Genomic DNA, 14,220 nt, shown 5'->3' with positions numbered 1-14,220 from the left:
CCTCCTTCCTTCCCTCCCTCCTTCCTTCCCTCCCTCCTTCCCTCCCTCCCTCCTTCCCTCTCCCATCCTCCTTGCTTTCTTCCAGACCAGTCTGACTATGGACCCAGTCCTGCAGCCTCACTATCCAGTGTTAGGATCATGGGCATGTGGCACTTCTCTGTCAGGCTCCCTCCTTCCCTCTGTGAACCAAAGCAGCTGCTTGTTGTTGGAGGAGACCCCAGCATGTGACCAGTCTCATTTTAGATTCCAGCCACAATCTCCAGGGAGCTGTGCTCTCCCTATCTTCTCTGAGATCCCCTCCCTCCAGAACAATTCCTCGTGCCTCCTCTTCACACCCTCCTCCTCCCCTGCCCACTTTTTCTCACCTCTTTGAAAAAAATAGAAGCAGACCGGGCAGGAAGGCTCTCCCTCTCCTCCCAGCAGAGAAGAACACACTGAGCAGCTGAGCTGGCTCTCCTCACCACTGTGCCCAGCAAGGATTGCTCACCTTGGGCCCTGATCCCACTGTCTTGTCCTGAGAGCTGACAGCAAAGCCCATCTGCCTCTGTAACCAACCTCTTTGGGGCCCCATCCATCAGTCTGTAAATTCCTCCAACTCTATAAAAACAAACAGGTAAGAATCGTTCCCAGTTAAAGAGCATATGGCTCTGAGTCTGGATCCAGAGTAACCACATAAAAAGGCAGCTGTGGGGGCTGAAGACATGGCTCAGTGGTTAAGTGCACTGGCTGCTCTTCCAAAGGACCCAGGATCAATTCCTAGCACCCACACAGCAGCTGTTTCTAACTCCAGTTCCAGGGGATCCGACACCCTCACACTGACATACATGTAGTCAAAATGCCAATGCACATTAAAAAAAAATGATCTTTTAAAAATCTCAAAAGGCAGCAACTATGGCCAGGCTATAAGGCTATAGGGAGGGAGGCAGGATCACAGGGCTATGCTGGCCCTAGCCATAAAACTGTGCTTGTAGGCTCAGTGAGCCACCTTGTCTCTAGGGAATACGGTAGAAGTAATAAAGCAGGACACCAGTGTCTTCCTCTGACCCAAGAGCTCGACCTGTCTTCGCCTTTCTCTTGTTTCTTCACAGCCAGATCTCTCCGGAGCTCTCTGCACGCTTAGCGCCCATTGCTCATGCCTCGCCGGCTTTTTCAGACTGTTGTAGTTAGTGTGTCTCCATGCCTATTCAGTTCAGCCTGCCTGGCATTTGACCAGTCACCTCTTTCCACACTGGGCTCCCATGACCACATACTTTAGTTTTCTTTCTGCCTCACCATTGGCCAGTGCTGTCTTTTCTGCACAGCCCTCAGGGCAGGTCCTCTCCAAGACCTTCTTTTCTCCTACCTACATTCCAGCCAGCACCACTGGCTTCAGAATCCATTTCTCCAGACTTACTGTCACCGCTGACCCCTGGGTTCTCTTCCAGTTGATGACTTCATGTCTTCACATGAATGCATAGTGTCCAACAGGCTGCTCACGTAATTTGTTACAGCCAATGAAATACTGGGTACCTAAAGTAATCACTATACTCTCTTCTCTCTTTCCATATAAAAGTATGATCAGTAAAATCTCCCACAAGGCCTCCATCAGCCTGCATCCTAGATGGAAAAGTAAACCTCAGGTAAACCGTGAGAGACAGTGTTGGAGAGAGATGTGAATGCCATCGGAGACGGTGGCAGATGCTACACAGCACAGCCTGGCCTGACGACTGTATGTTCTCCATAGGCTTACAGTCCTAGGCAGTGAGGAAATCACTCTAAACTGTATGTAATGAAGACTGGCCTGGCACTGGTAGCAAAGTGGAGGAGACAGGTGTACCTCAGTGACAGGAAAGTACCTCACGGGAACACAGCAGGGTCCCTGCTCACACAGGAGGCAGGTTCCACAGTTACCAAATTTACCCATAAATTGCCCAGATGATAAACAACGGTGTGCGGTGGTGGCGCACGCCTTTAATCCCAGCACTTGGGAGGCAGAGGCAGGCAGATTTCTGAGTTCGAGGCCAGCCTGGTCTACAGAGTGAGTTCCAGGACAGCCAGAGTTACACAGAGAAACCCTGTCTCGAAAAAAACAAAACAAAACAAAAAAACAAAACAAACCCCAAAACAGTGTGCCCACCAATAAAATTGAACATAAGCCATATTTTCCAGCTTTAGAACAGATGCCTTACCTTTGGCTAAATACTAGAAAAATTAACAGGTTTAAGGAACATTTTATGAGAAAAAAATTTAGAGAGTAGGGATGGAAAGTCTCATTATGAGTTCCAGAACTCAGCAATCCACCTGTCTCAGCCTCCTGAGTGCTGGGCTTACAGGCATGTCCAAGTGGTCTTGGAAACTTCCCACCACTGCATTTTGGAGTTTGTTATAGCAGCTAGGATTATAATTTTAAAAAAATTTTGAATTTTGAATATATATATATATATATATATATATATATATATATATATATATATATTGTCAGGATGTGGTGGGTACACCTTTAATCTCAGCACTCAGGAGGCAGAGAGAGGCAAGCAGATCTCTGTGAGTTCAAGTCCAGCCTTGTCTACACTTTGTTCCAGGACAGACACAGCCACACAGTAAAGCTGTTTTGGCTTTTTGAGACAGGGTCTCTTTATGTAATTCTGCTGGTCCTGAAGTTCACTATGTAGAGAAGGCTGGCCTTAAATTCAGAGATCCACTAGCCTCTACCTCCCGAGCTTTAGGACTAAAGATATGTACCACCATGTCTGACTGAAAATAACTTACATACAAAATAATTTACATACATGCCTGTGCGTACTGAGTGCAGGTGCCAAAGAACAACCTGGATTCCTTTGAGTTGGAGTTCCTGGTGGTGAGCTGCCAGGACTGAAACTCTGATCCTCTGTAAGAGCGACAAGGGCTTCTAACAGCTGAGCTAGTTCTCCCATACCCAGGGTCACTTAAAGCTGCAGCAGGGGGATTAGAGAGCACGCAAAGGAACAGCAAACTGGGGCTCTCCATCTCCTGCCCTTCCCAGGACACAGCCATGCATGGGATGAACTGCTGCAGTGTCCTGCATGAGGTATTTATTTAGCCTGAACGAACATAGTTGATTTCTAGGAAATTATTACAGCCATCCCTCATTTGGGGACACACCCCCAACATGGAACCCAAGATCTGTCCAGGACCAAATTCCAGACTTCCTCACTCCTGCCTCCAGATCAAAGGCCTGTGGGTCCTAGGCTGTAAATGCATCCCTGCACCCTGCAGGCTCTTCTGGAGTCGAGTCCAACCACCAAACAGGAGACCAAAGGTCCCATGCTGACTTGAGACTCAACCTCAAGGGACATGGAGGCCCTTCTGTGTGTGTGCCTTTCATGCAGTGTTAGCCTTTCAGGCTTCAGGCCCTCAGGCACAACACTCTGCTCCAAAGCACCTGCTCTCTCCTTCCCCATCCCCCCGTGAAGATCATACATAGCTGGTGTCACCATAAATGATCACAGCCAGGGCCCTAGAGTGGGTCAGGACTGTGGGAGTAAGGACAACAGAGGACACCTCAGCTTGAACACTCAGAAGATCCATTTGGTGGGAGTGATGGCTACTTCCAGAAAATTACTTAGGGCCTCCCTACCCAACCTCCACCTCCACTGGGGCAGGCCCGCATGGGTCTTGGGACCATCTGAAATGTCATCAGCTTTGTGTGGCTCAATACCTTCCTCCAGCACCAATACCTCAACCCTTCCACATAGATCCTGCAATGCCTCCCCAAACAGGAGGAAGAAGAGTTACCAGCAGTATCTTTAGGTCCTGGCAGGACCTGGTTCCATCAGAAACAGAGGGCACCCATGTTTTAGAAGCCTCCTAACACAAAACAGCAGAGGGTGGACTTTGGAGCCAAACTGACTTCCTCTCTTCATTTGCCTCCAGACAAGCACAGCAACAAACAGCCATCTCACTGAGGAGCAGGCCCAGGAGATGAGATAAGGCCCTTTGATAAGAACTGCACTTCCTTATGATAGCCACAAGGAAGGAGAGGCCTGATGTCCTACAGAGCTCCTTGGGCTGCTGGAGCCTCAGCTCTCACCAGTTCCTACACCGCAGCACTTAGTGTTCCAGACACATGGATCAAGATCTATTTCAATCTCTCATAACTGCCTGGGTGCTCTCTGGACCCCTGCCTCTGTGGGCTGTTTGTTCTGCCAAGAGCAGTAACTCTTCCCTCCTTGTCCTCACCAGCTATCTACTTAAAATATCAACACCTCATCCTACTGGGTATAGTGACACACACCCAGCATTCAAAGATCTGAGGCAGGAAGGTCTTGAGTTTAAGGCCAGCCTGGGCTATACAGTAAGATCCTGTCTCCCCAAACCCCCAAACTGCACCTGAATGCCAGCTTTCCCAACACAAGGTGTGTGAAACAGCCAAGTTATTATAAGGATGGAGCAAATGTCTGCCAACAGTGCCAACGTGGGGTCTAGCACCGCAACCCAATACACTGCAACCCAATACACTTACAAATGAAGGAGCGTGGAGTTTGTCGGCACCTATTGTAGTCTTAGCACAAGGGAGGTGGAGGCAGGAGGATCCGGAGTTCATCAGCTCCCTAGAGCAGCTGAGACCAGCCTGGGCTATATGAGACCCTACCTCAAAAGCCAGAAGAAAGAAAGCTGCTGCTAGTTAGTGGCATGTACCCAGGGTTTCAGTGACTTGGGAGACTGAGGTAGGAGGTTCATGTGAGCCTAGAAAGGGTAATACAGGAATACTGTCTCAAAAAAACAAAACAATGCCGGGCAGTGGTGGCGCACACCTTTAATCCCAGCACTTGGGAGGCAGAGGCAGGCGGATTTCTGAGTTGGAGGCCAGCCTGGTCTACAGAGTGAGTTCCAGGACAGCCAGGGCTACACAGAGAAACCCTGTCTCGAAACACCCCCCCCCCCAAAAAAAAAAAATTCATATGGTGGCATATCCCAACACTCAGGAGGCAGAAGCAAAACACTTAGGAACTCAAGATCAGTGTGGTGTGTGGTATTTGGTGTGTGTGTGGCTCAAGGGTATAGCAGAGCCAGCTTGACCGAGACACACACACACACTCGGCCTAAGGACTGTGCTCTGAGAAACCGTCCATCTTTCCATGAAGATTTATTAAGCAGCTGCCACATGCAGGCTACTTTTCACCCCAGGCAGAGACAAGAAAGACATAAGTGTGTTCTCATGACACTTACATTCTCATGAGGGAAGATCAAGGTTACAATGAAAGTGGCCAGCCAGGGACATAAAGCGGGTGGGCAGAGACAATGCTCGTGAACCTGAAGAGCCACAAGGCCTCTCTAAGGTCACTGGAATGACAAGGAGGAGCCAGCCACCTCTTTTGGGAAAAGCATCCAGGTGGATTTTTTTATCCAGCTCCTCTGAATCCTAGACCACCATCTAAGAGTGTCTCAAAGTAAACAAATCCAAAAAGAGTGAAGGTGCCCCCCTTTATTATGGAGGTTTCCAGAGCAGGACAGGATAGAGGAGCTTGCCTCAGGGAAGGATCTACCTAGCCCCTGGCCCCTTCCATCCCTGGCCTGGTACCCAGGCTTCCTTGGCCCAACGGCGTCAGTCTGACTCCTTTGCCCTCACGTGTTCCCAAAGTCCCAGTCCAGACCCCAGGACTGAGCCAGCAGGATGTGTGGCAACACCCAGTCCTCAGTCAGGCCTCCTGGAGCACCAGCTGGATGGGTGAGGCCTCCTGAGCACCCTTCCTGCTTTGCAGAGCCAGGTCCTTGGGGTCACAGGTTGGGTCTAATCATCAGGATTAAAGAGATAGTGACAACACCAAACAGAGGGTGACCCCCAATCCCAGCAGGTTACAGAACACATGAGAAAGACATGACACTGGGACCTCTGAGGAGGAGAGGAGCCCCGTGGTACAGTAGATACCCAGGGCAGGTGGGCAGCTGGGGATGGGAGACGATCACTTCCTCTTGGCACGGTCTGCTGCATCCAGAGCAGCCATGTTTCTTGCAGCTGTGATGAGGTGGATGACACTAATAATGGACTTGAGCAGGGCGATAGGAGCTGTGATCCAGAGGCCCATCCGGAAAAGCCCCACAGAGCCAACTACGGGGAGGCAGAGAGAGTGAAGGAAAACAGGGGATGGAGGGGTGGGAGAGGGAGGCCTCTCTCCCCCCCCAGGCAGGGCAGGGTAGAACCACACCCCCATCCCCTTTCCTACCTAGTGGTCCCTCGGAGAAACTGAACAGGTACAGGAGGCAGTAGAAGAGTTCATTTCCAGCACACAGGGTGAACAGAGCAGGCTGCACACAATATAAGGCTGCCTAAGACGGAGGGCCATGTCCCTACGGTAACCCACAGGGACTTCTGCCAGACAGGAGAGTGTCTCTCAGCCAGCTGCACACTGCACTATACTACGTACTTCTTGGGTCTCTCTCTCCCCCTCTCCCTCTCTCTTGGGGCTTCACTGTCACTGTTGCCAGGATGATGCACGCTGACCTCCCACTAATTCGCCTCCACCTCGCTTCAGCCCAAGGACCACTCCTGCTCAGATGGCTGTTATCACCTCTCCTGACCAGTGTTCAGCCTAAGACTTCCCGTTTTCAGATCAAGTCAGGGCGGGGCAGGAAGTGCTTACCCTAGAAGTATAGTAGATCCGAAGCACAGGGTTCCCAGACAGGTCGATCATCTTGTGGCTCTCACTGCCTCGCACCACAGAACTTGGGGAGAAAAGCACAGGACTTCGTGAGCGCTCAGTGTACGGGGGACCTGGTGTGAAGCTCAAAGTCCGACAGTTCCCTAGGCAGGGCAGAGTCAGGATTAAATGCCCCACTACAAAGCACCCATACTTCTTTCCCCATTTGGAACCCTAAAATATTCAGCCAGGCCCATGCTAGAAAATCCTTAAGCCACCTGTAAAAATGACAAACCCACTGAGAGACACAGGGATCACCCAGGGGCTTAAGGGCCAGGGCATGCTGGCACATGCCTATAATTTGAGCACTCAAATGAATTTGAGGCCTACCTGAGCACATACTAAGTTCTAAGCAAGCCTTGGGCTGCTGTCTCAAGGAGGGTAGAAAAAGGAAGATACCACCCCCAAGCCTGCAGCCATCCCAGTTCCCTCCCACTGCAATGCCTTCCCCTCATCAACACCCCCCAGCATCAGAGCAGACCTGTGCAGATGCAGCCAGTGACTGGCCACATCCAAGCTCATGCTGAGCTGGAAGAGCAGAGTAGCTCGAGGGTACAGCAGGGCCAGGTTGACCAAGAGACACATAGTGGCACAACGGTCCGTCAGCATGTCGAGCATGGCCCCAAATCGGGTTCCTGAAAAATAATGACTACTAAGTGGAAAGGGCCTGTTTGGTATAGTAGACCAGTGACAGGCACCTGCTCTGGCCTATCATTCTAAGCTGAGCATGAAAGGAGTTTGAAAATGTCTACCATCTACAAGTAGAGGAGAAAAGCAGGTTGCTGTCAACAGATGGTGAGGCCAGGAGGGCACGGATTATGAGGACAAGAAATGAGAAGGCATAGGGCTGTGGCAGGAGAGGTATTGGAGGAATGGGGAAACTCTATTTTCAACTCTACTAACCCAGAACCAGGCCCCAAAGAAAGGCAAGCAGACCTAAAGTCTCAGGGGCAATTTTAGAGGTGGGTCTGGAGAACTCATTACAAAACTAGTCAGAGCGCTAAACATCTGCTTCCTCCCACCCAGTGCCAACCTCTCTTCTAGAATCCATAATGTCTGTGCCTAGCACATAGTAACTACCTAGTAAACACCTGTTGAATGGAATGTTCTTATTACTTACATTTTTAAAAGTTTATGTATCTATCTGTCAGCATATGTATGCGCACCACATGTAAGCCTGGTGTTCACAGAGGTCTGAAGAGGACATTGGATTCCCTGGAACTGGAACTATAGGTGGTTGTAAGCCACCTTGTAGGTTCTGAGAATCAAACCTAGGTCCTCTATGAGAGTAGCAAGCATTCTTATCCTCTGAGCACAAACTCAACCTTCATCCCCGATCACTTTTATTTTTTGCAGGATTTTACTGTGTAGTCCTGGCTCACATGGTACTCAATACGAAGCCTAGATGACTTCTGACTTGGAGCAATCTTTCTCTCTGCCTCATCAGTGCTGGCATTACAGGCATGAGCCACCACTGCCACACCCGAATGGAATTCCATTCACACAGCTACGTCTGGTCTAGATCGTCCATACCCCTCATAACAGTCATCAATCCTCAAGAGCAAGCTTAAATCCCAGGCAGCTCTGTTTTGCTTTCTTACAGAGAAGGTAATGAAAGAGTCCTCTGCGAGGTTCTGAGAAAGCAGGGAAGGAACAGGGGAAGTTGGGCTCCCAAGTAGTGCCGGTGGTGGTAAAGTTCTGTCACCTTGATTAAGGGCTCGAGCTGCGTGTCCATCGAAAGCGTCTAGAAGTCCGCTGAGTAGATAGAAGGAGGAGGCCGTGAAGGGGCAGCAGGGCATAAAGTAGAAGGAAATGATGGCGAAGACAATCCGGGCATAACCTTGGGATGGGATGGGAGAGGTACAGGGTATGATCGGGGAGCCAGCTTAGGGTTCCTCGCCCTCCGCTGCTCTTGGGGCGGCAGGCAGCACTCACCGATAAGGTTAGGCACGAACAGGAAAATATTTTCCTCTGGCATCTTGGCGGCTCCCCTTGTCGTCTGGGCCCAGGTCTGGAGATGCAAGGTCTTGTCCCAGCCTCACCAGCGTGGTCTCACCTTTCAGCCCGGGGCATCGGCCGCTCCACCTGAGCCCAGGGCCCAGTTCCCCTGGGCGATCCCAGCTGTTAGAGCCCGCAGGGCGCTGGGGCGCGGGACACCCCTGGGCACAGCTCACGCACACCTGGCCTTCCGATGGGTAAGAGCTGCCGTCTCCAGCAGCGGGCCCCGCAGCTCCGGGTGCGCCTGGCTCCTCGAGCCTACTCTTCAGTCGGGGACGTTAGGAACATCGGAGGAAGGAGAGAGCAGCTTTTAAATATAAATAAATAAATAAAATAAATAATGGCTGAGGTCCCTTTAAGGCCAGCCTGCTTCCTTTTCCTGCCGCCCCTTGGCTTCGGCTCATACCAACGCACCGAGGGAGGGGAGAGACTCGAGAGCCACCCGCAAAGGAAGAAACTGAAAAGGGAGAAGCAGAAGAGACCTAAGAGGGAATCTGCATTTTGCATTTCACAGAGGGCGTAAACTCCTGGAGGCAACGGTAAGGCGTAGAGATTCCTCCGTCCGGAATCTGCGCCTCCCCGAGAGATTGGGTGACTTAGTACGGCCCACATCGCTTCCCCGCCCTCTACGCTTGCGGCCACGGTCGCTCTCCGGGACCCAGGCTGAGAAGAGGTGGCTAGAGAGGCTCCGGGCGTGCCTGCCGATTGCTTCTAGCGCCGCCCTGGTGGTGGGAGGATTAGAGCCTAGGTTCCACCCTACGTCATCTCCCAAACGTCTAGATATAACATTGGGGTCACCGCCTCTAAGAAGGAATCAGGAGAGCCACTGAGACACGCAAGGAAAGCGTCCTTAGTTCTAGAATCTCTAGTCTCCTAGCAACGGAACTATAGAACTTCCGCAAACATTTAGGTCTTTATAGCAACCCGGAGTAGCGCTTCTCTGGTTCACCCTCTTCCCAACCTTCTTCCCCCAACTCCCAATCCCTTGAGGCCCATCATAGGGTCCCCTTAGAACTTTCCGTCTCCCCTCCTGCCGAGTAGCCTAAGATTTCAACCCATCAGCCAGGTCGGGGGCTGCATGTTGGCTGCCTTGCCTAAGGAAGTGCCTTGGCAGAAAAGAAAGAAGAAGGGCTCTGGAGGGAATAGGGAAGGGAGTTGTTCTGAGAGTCCCTCCTGTCAACTTAGGCGAAACAACCAACTTTTTTTCAAGGACAGAACTGAGACAGTAGGATGTTTGAGCTATAGTCATTGACTAAATAAATCTGGGCTCGGGGAATGGCGTGAGATGGAATCTGAGGTAAAGTGGGCTGGTTTCTCAGTCTAACACAATCTTTGTTTCCAGGGGGATGGCATCCACATCTGCCAGGAGTGGGGATAAAAAGGACATCTGGCCATCTCAAGCTGCTGCCTCCTTAGGTGGAGGGCAGGTAAAGAACAATGGAAAAGTGGAGGAGGTGGGAAGAGCTAGTCAGGGAGCCCTGTCTGAGCCTTGAGCCTTATTCTTGCTCCTTAACCCCGAGGCCCCACAGACTGCATTCTGGGTCTCGGGCCTTCCATTCAAACCACATACTGATACCAGATTCCCCAGCCACAGAGCCTGCAGCCTGGAAAACACCAGACGGATGGGAATTCGCAGGCTGAGTTCTAACTTCCTTTCCAGAAAGCCTCATTATCCCGCTCTGAAGAATTCCTCACCCGAATCAGCACAGAACTCACAGACGAAGCACTGTTTATTGCTCGCTCCCGTTTGAATCTTATGCCCAACAAGGAAAAGCAGACAAAAGACCAAGGGACTCAGATATCTAGAAATGGTGAACTCTCTCCCTCTTCATCTAGAGACCAGTCCCTGACTCTTCCAGCCATAGCTGATCTCCCCAGGAATCTGCCCATTTTTTTCTCCTCATTTCCTGTCCTAGGCCCAGAGCCCTGTACCTTCTAACTCACTTATTGTTGCCAGCCAGGAGCCCCTTGGTTCCCATCTGCTCTAGCCACAACTCTTTCTAACCACGGGGAAAGTTGTTCCTTTAACTGGGGCCTCTAATTCCAGTGTTCTTCACCAAGACCCGAGGCACTGACACCCGGTGAGTGAGGCTCTGTCCTTCTCCCAGGACAGAGGAGCCTGTGGGGAGAGAGCAAGGGTTGACAGCATCCCAGCAGGGTAGGGGGAGTTTTCAACCATGAAGTTCTATTCTATTCCCTCCTGATGCTCCAGCTCGTGATTCTCAGCCTGTTCTATTGTCTTCTGCCATCTCCAGCTCTGACAGAAATCGAACCCGAACCAAGGCACACCTTTTGCCATCTCCTCGTGAAAAGGTTTGTATGAGATTATTCAGTTCCGTCATTTCCAGCTTCCACTATGTGCTGCCCATGTGTTAGGAGTTAGACATTTGGGACACAGAATGCACGATAAAGACAGCCCTTGAAGAATTCAGGGGTTTGTTTGTTTGTTTGTTTGTTTGAGATAGGGTCTCACTATGTAGCATGGTTAGCCTGGAATTAGCTATGTAGACCAGCCTGGCCTTGACATCACAAAGACAAACCTGCCTCTAACTTCCCTGTGGTAGGATTAAAGGCGCTCACCATATCCAGCAGAATTCAGTTTAGAATGAGGCCAGGACAAGTTAATGGCCAGTGACAACACAATATGGAATGGTGCCTACCTAAGAAGAGAAAACAATAAGACTATTTTTACCCCATCCTCAGCTGGCTGGGAAGGAAAGACATCATGGAGCTTCCTGAAGAAGGAAACACCTAAAGAAGGAATGTCCTAGGAAAACAGCTCTAAGTATTGTAAGCAGCAGAGATTGTATGGGCCAAGATACAGAGAGGCACCTTAGTAACCTTAGTCAAGGGAGGCTGTCAGCGGCTGTGTGCTCTAGGACCTGCCAGGCATGGCGGCATATGCCTTTAGTCTCAGCATTCTGGAGGCAGAGCAGGGTGTTCCTTTCAAATTCAAGGTCAACTTGATATAGATAGTGTGTTCTAGGACAGCCAAGAGAAACCTTGTCTCAAAATAAACAAACAGGAATTTAGAAAGTATACATATGTAATAAAAGAGGCCAAAGAGATACTGGTCAGCAGTTTAGAGCATGTGCTGACTTTCCTGAGGGCCCAGATTCAATTCCTAGCACCCATATGTGATGGCTCACAACAGTCTATAACTCCAGTTCCAGGGAGATCTGATACCCTCTTCTGGTCTCCACAGGTACCAGGCACACAAGTGGTACACAGACCTATATGGAGGCAAAACACCAATACACATAAAATAAATTAAAAAAAAAAAAATTCTAAAAGCCTAGTGTGGTAGCACATGCCTTTAATTCCAGCATTCAGGAGGTAGAGATGGGTTAATCTCTGTGAGTTCCAGTCCAGCCTGGTCTACAGAGGGAGTTCTAGGTCAGCCAGGGCTGTACAGACCCTACCTTATAGGTAGACAAGTAAATAGATAAATGCTTAAAATTAAAAGCAAATATTAGATAGGGAGTGATGGATGAGTTGAACAAGTAGATGGGTAAATGATGACTGGATGTGTTAACTCAGCATGTACTAATTGCTTACCATATGCCAGCACTGTCCTGGAGTGCACCTCTGAGCAAAGTAAGGCAGGCCCCTGCTCTCAAGAAGTGTAAGTGGGAGATGATTGAGTGGGAAGATGGATGAGTAATGAGTGGGTGATGAGGTAGACAGAGTTGAAGGCTGGGGAAGGAGGGTGTAGGTGGCTGTGTGCATGGAGAAATGGGTTTATGGAATACGTGGAGCATGGTGTCTGTACTCAAGGGTGGTGGATGGCTTGGATGGCTGGGTGAAAGGTCAAGGATATAACAGGACCCGTAAGTGTAAAGAGTCAACAGCTCTTCTTTTCTTCCAGGGAGCACTCCCCAGCAGCCTGACAACTGGAGGATGAGCTCAGTCCTCCCTGGTACTGCTCTCTCTCGGCCTCTTGCCCTCCCCCAACAATGCCCCTCAGTGAAAACCTCAAAGCCCCTCTTTTGCAACTGGCTAAGCCTCTCATCTTGGGAGGAACTCCTGGTCATAAGCAACGCCACCTTTGAAACCAAGAAAATCTGGGATTGTTGCAGGGCCCTCCACCCTCCATGGACAAACACTACTGAGAAGAAAAGGTTTTAATAAAGAACCAGGGACCTCCTTTCCCCAAAACATTGTTCTGGAGTAGGTCCTGGAGAGGGTATGCCTTTCTTCTAGAGGGAGCTGGTGCATGGCAGCATCTCTCTAAAATCTAGTTGTCTGGCACCTGCTAGAGCCAAACCCATTGTCTGGTACCCTTTAGCTAGCTCTAACATCCGGGAAGCCACTCTTGATGGTCAGGAGAGCCTTTGCCTTGGGTTCTGAGGACCCTGGGCCTCTACTTCTCCCTCTGAGCTTGTGGGGTCTCATGCTTAAGAGAGTGTGCTGACTTGTTACCAGACTGAGGGGATTCAGGAAGGCCTGAGGAGTTTGTATTTTAGGCTCAGTTTGACTTCTCACTTGTTCCTCTGAGGAAGTCCATTTGCCTCCCTCAACCTTACTTTCCTTCATTGAAAACTGAGTGGCTGGGCAGCGGTGGTGCATGCCTATAATCTGAGCACTGGGGAGGCAGAAGCAGGTGGATCTCTACTAGTTAGTTCAAGGCCAGTCTGGTCTACAGAATGAGTTCTAGGACAGCTAGAGCTACACGGAGAAACCCTGTCTCAAAAAATCCAAACAAAACCCCCCAAAAACTGTAAGTAATAAATTACCCCAGGCTCACAAGTTCCTTACAAGGATTTAAAAAAAACAAAAAAACAAAAACAACAAAAAACCCCCAACAACACAAAGTGGATTATCCCTCTTAATCCTGAATAATCCCAGCACTCAGTAGGCAGAGGCAGAAAGTTTGCTTCCAGTTCACAGTATCAAGGCAGTGTGGACTACATAGAGATGTCCTGTCTCAAAAACAAAAGGTAAAAAAACCAACCACAATATACATAGAAGCCTACCCACTCTGCAGGCTCCTGCTGGAGGATCTGGGGTTCAAGACCAACCTGGATTACATAAAGCCCTATCTCAAAAACAAAAGTATTCAATACAGAAGCTGCCTCAAATTTACTTAAGCTGTAATCAAGGCCACTTCACTAAAATTTACCCCTTTTAAAATATTTCAGCATCTTTTCAAACATCAGCTAGAGTATACGATTTCAAGTTAGTAAAATTTAGGTCATTTGATTAAACAAAAACAAAATTAGACAAATAGGCTAGACATTGGGCTGGGAGTCTAAGCCACATGGCCTACTTATACGTGACATCCTGCGTTAAAGTCTCAGCACCAAAAGGAGGCTCTGATCTGCTTATAATGTGGATCAGATATGATGGGGAAAGGGGCATTCTTGGTAGAATGGCATTCACATAACAGCGGTATGCTTGACATAGCAGGAAGCTAGGCATGGTGGCAGACACCTATAATCTCAGCACTTGAGAGGCTGGGCATGGTGCATGCCTTTAATCCCAACTCTTGAGAGGCAGAGGCAGACAGATCTCCATGAGTTCAAGGCAAGAGGTGTGTGTGTGGTCTACGGAGCAAGTTCCAGGA

General features: G+C 49.7%; 2 protein-coding genes across 7 annotated transcripts; one reads left to right on the top strand and one right to left on the bottom strand.

Moving 5' to 3' along the window:
• Window positions 1-5,087: 5,087 nt before the first annotated feature.
• On the bottom strand, window positions 5,088-9,046 carry Cdipt (CDP-diacylglycerol--inositol 3-phosphatidyltransferase). Its single transcript, XM_034515461.2, has 6 exons — window positions 8,592-9,046; window positions 8,362-8,496; window positions 7,138-7,291; window positions 6,600-6,681; window positions 6,183-6,264; window positions 5,088-6,067 (listed from the first exon to the last, which is right to left on the bottom strand). Exons 1-6 carry the CDS (start codon window positions 8,632-8,634, stop codon window positions 5,922-5,924), a joined length of 642 nt encoding a protein of 213 aa, XP_034371352.1. The 5' UTR covers window positions 8,635-9,046; the 3' UTR covers window positions 5,088-5,921.
• On the top strand, window positions 8,109-12,812 carry LOC117717968 (putative protein T-ENOL). 6 transcript variants are annotated; one of them, XM_076942825.1, is made up of 6 exons: window positions 8,109-8,264; window positions 9,997-10,081; window positions 10,315-10,465; window positions 10,702-10,735; window positions 10,910-10,967; window positions 12,523-12,812. In XM_076942825.1, the coding sequence occupies exons 2-6, from the start codon at window positions 10,001-10,003 to the stop codon at window positions 12,556-12,558; spliced, it is 360 nt and encodes a 119-aa protein (XP_076798940.1). In that variant the 5' UTR covers window positions 8,109-8,264; window positions 9,997-10,000; the 3' UTR covers window positions 12,559-12,812. The 6 variants fall into 6 exon arrangements, with proteins under 6 accessions (XP_076798940.1, XP_034371371.1, XP_034371375.1 ...); XM_034515480.2 differs by lacking the exon at window positions 8,109-8,264 and adding an exon at window positions 9,077-9,193; XM_034515484.2 differs by lacking the exon at window positions 8,109-8,264 and adding an exon at window positions 9,405-9,564.
• The last annotated feature ends 1,408 nt before the right edge of the window (window positions 12,813-14,220 follow it).

Source organism: Arvicanthis niloticus, chromosome 1, assembly GCF_011762505.2.
Source record: "Arvicanthis niloticus isolate mArvNil1 chromosome 1, mArvNil1.pat.X, whole genome shotgun sequence".
Lineage (NCBI taxonomy): Eukaryota > Metazoa > Chordata > Mammalia > Rodentia > Muridae > Arvicanthis > Arvicanthis niloticus.
The sequence above is the reverse complement of the archived record's forward strand: the minus strand, read 5'-3'. Positions and strand labels throughout refer to the sequence as shown.

What these genes read in the sequence shown, in the direction of transcription:
- Cdipt (XM_034515461.2), bottom strand. Translation starts at nt 8,634, where the DNA reads ATGCCAGAGGAAAATATTTTCCTGTTCGTGCCTAACCTTATCG. An exon ending in GGATCTACTATACTTCTAGG is followed by an intron (nt 6,265 to 6,599) that starts GTAAGCACTTCC and finishes TATTGTGTGCAG; the next exon opens with CCTGCTCTGTTCACCCTGTG. An exon ending in TTTCTCCGAGGGACCACTAG is followed by an intron (nt 6,068 to 6,182) that starts GTAGGAAAGGGG and finishes GCCTCCCCGTAG; the next exon opens with TTGGCTCTGTGGGGCTTTTC.
- LOC117717968 (XM_076942825.1), top strand. Translation starts at nt 10,001, where the DNA reads ATGGCATCCACATCTGCCAGGAGTGGGGATAAAAAGGACATCTGGCCA. An exon ending in CCTCCTTAGGTGGAGGGCAG is followed by an intron (nt 10,082 to 10,314) that starts GTAAAGAACAAT and finishes CTTCCTTTCCAG; the next exon opens with AAAGCCTCATTATCCCGCTC. An exon ending in ACCCGAGGCACTGACACCCG is followed by an intron (nt 10,736 to 10,909) that starts GTGAGTGAGGCT and finishes TGCCATCTCCAG; the next exon opens with CTCTGACAGAAATCGAACCC.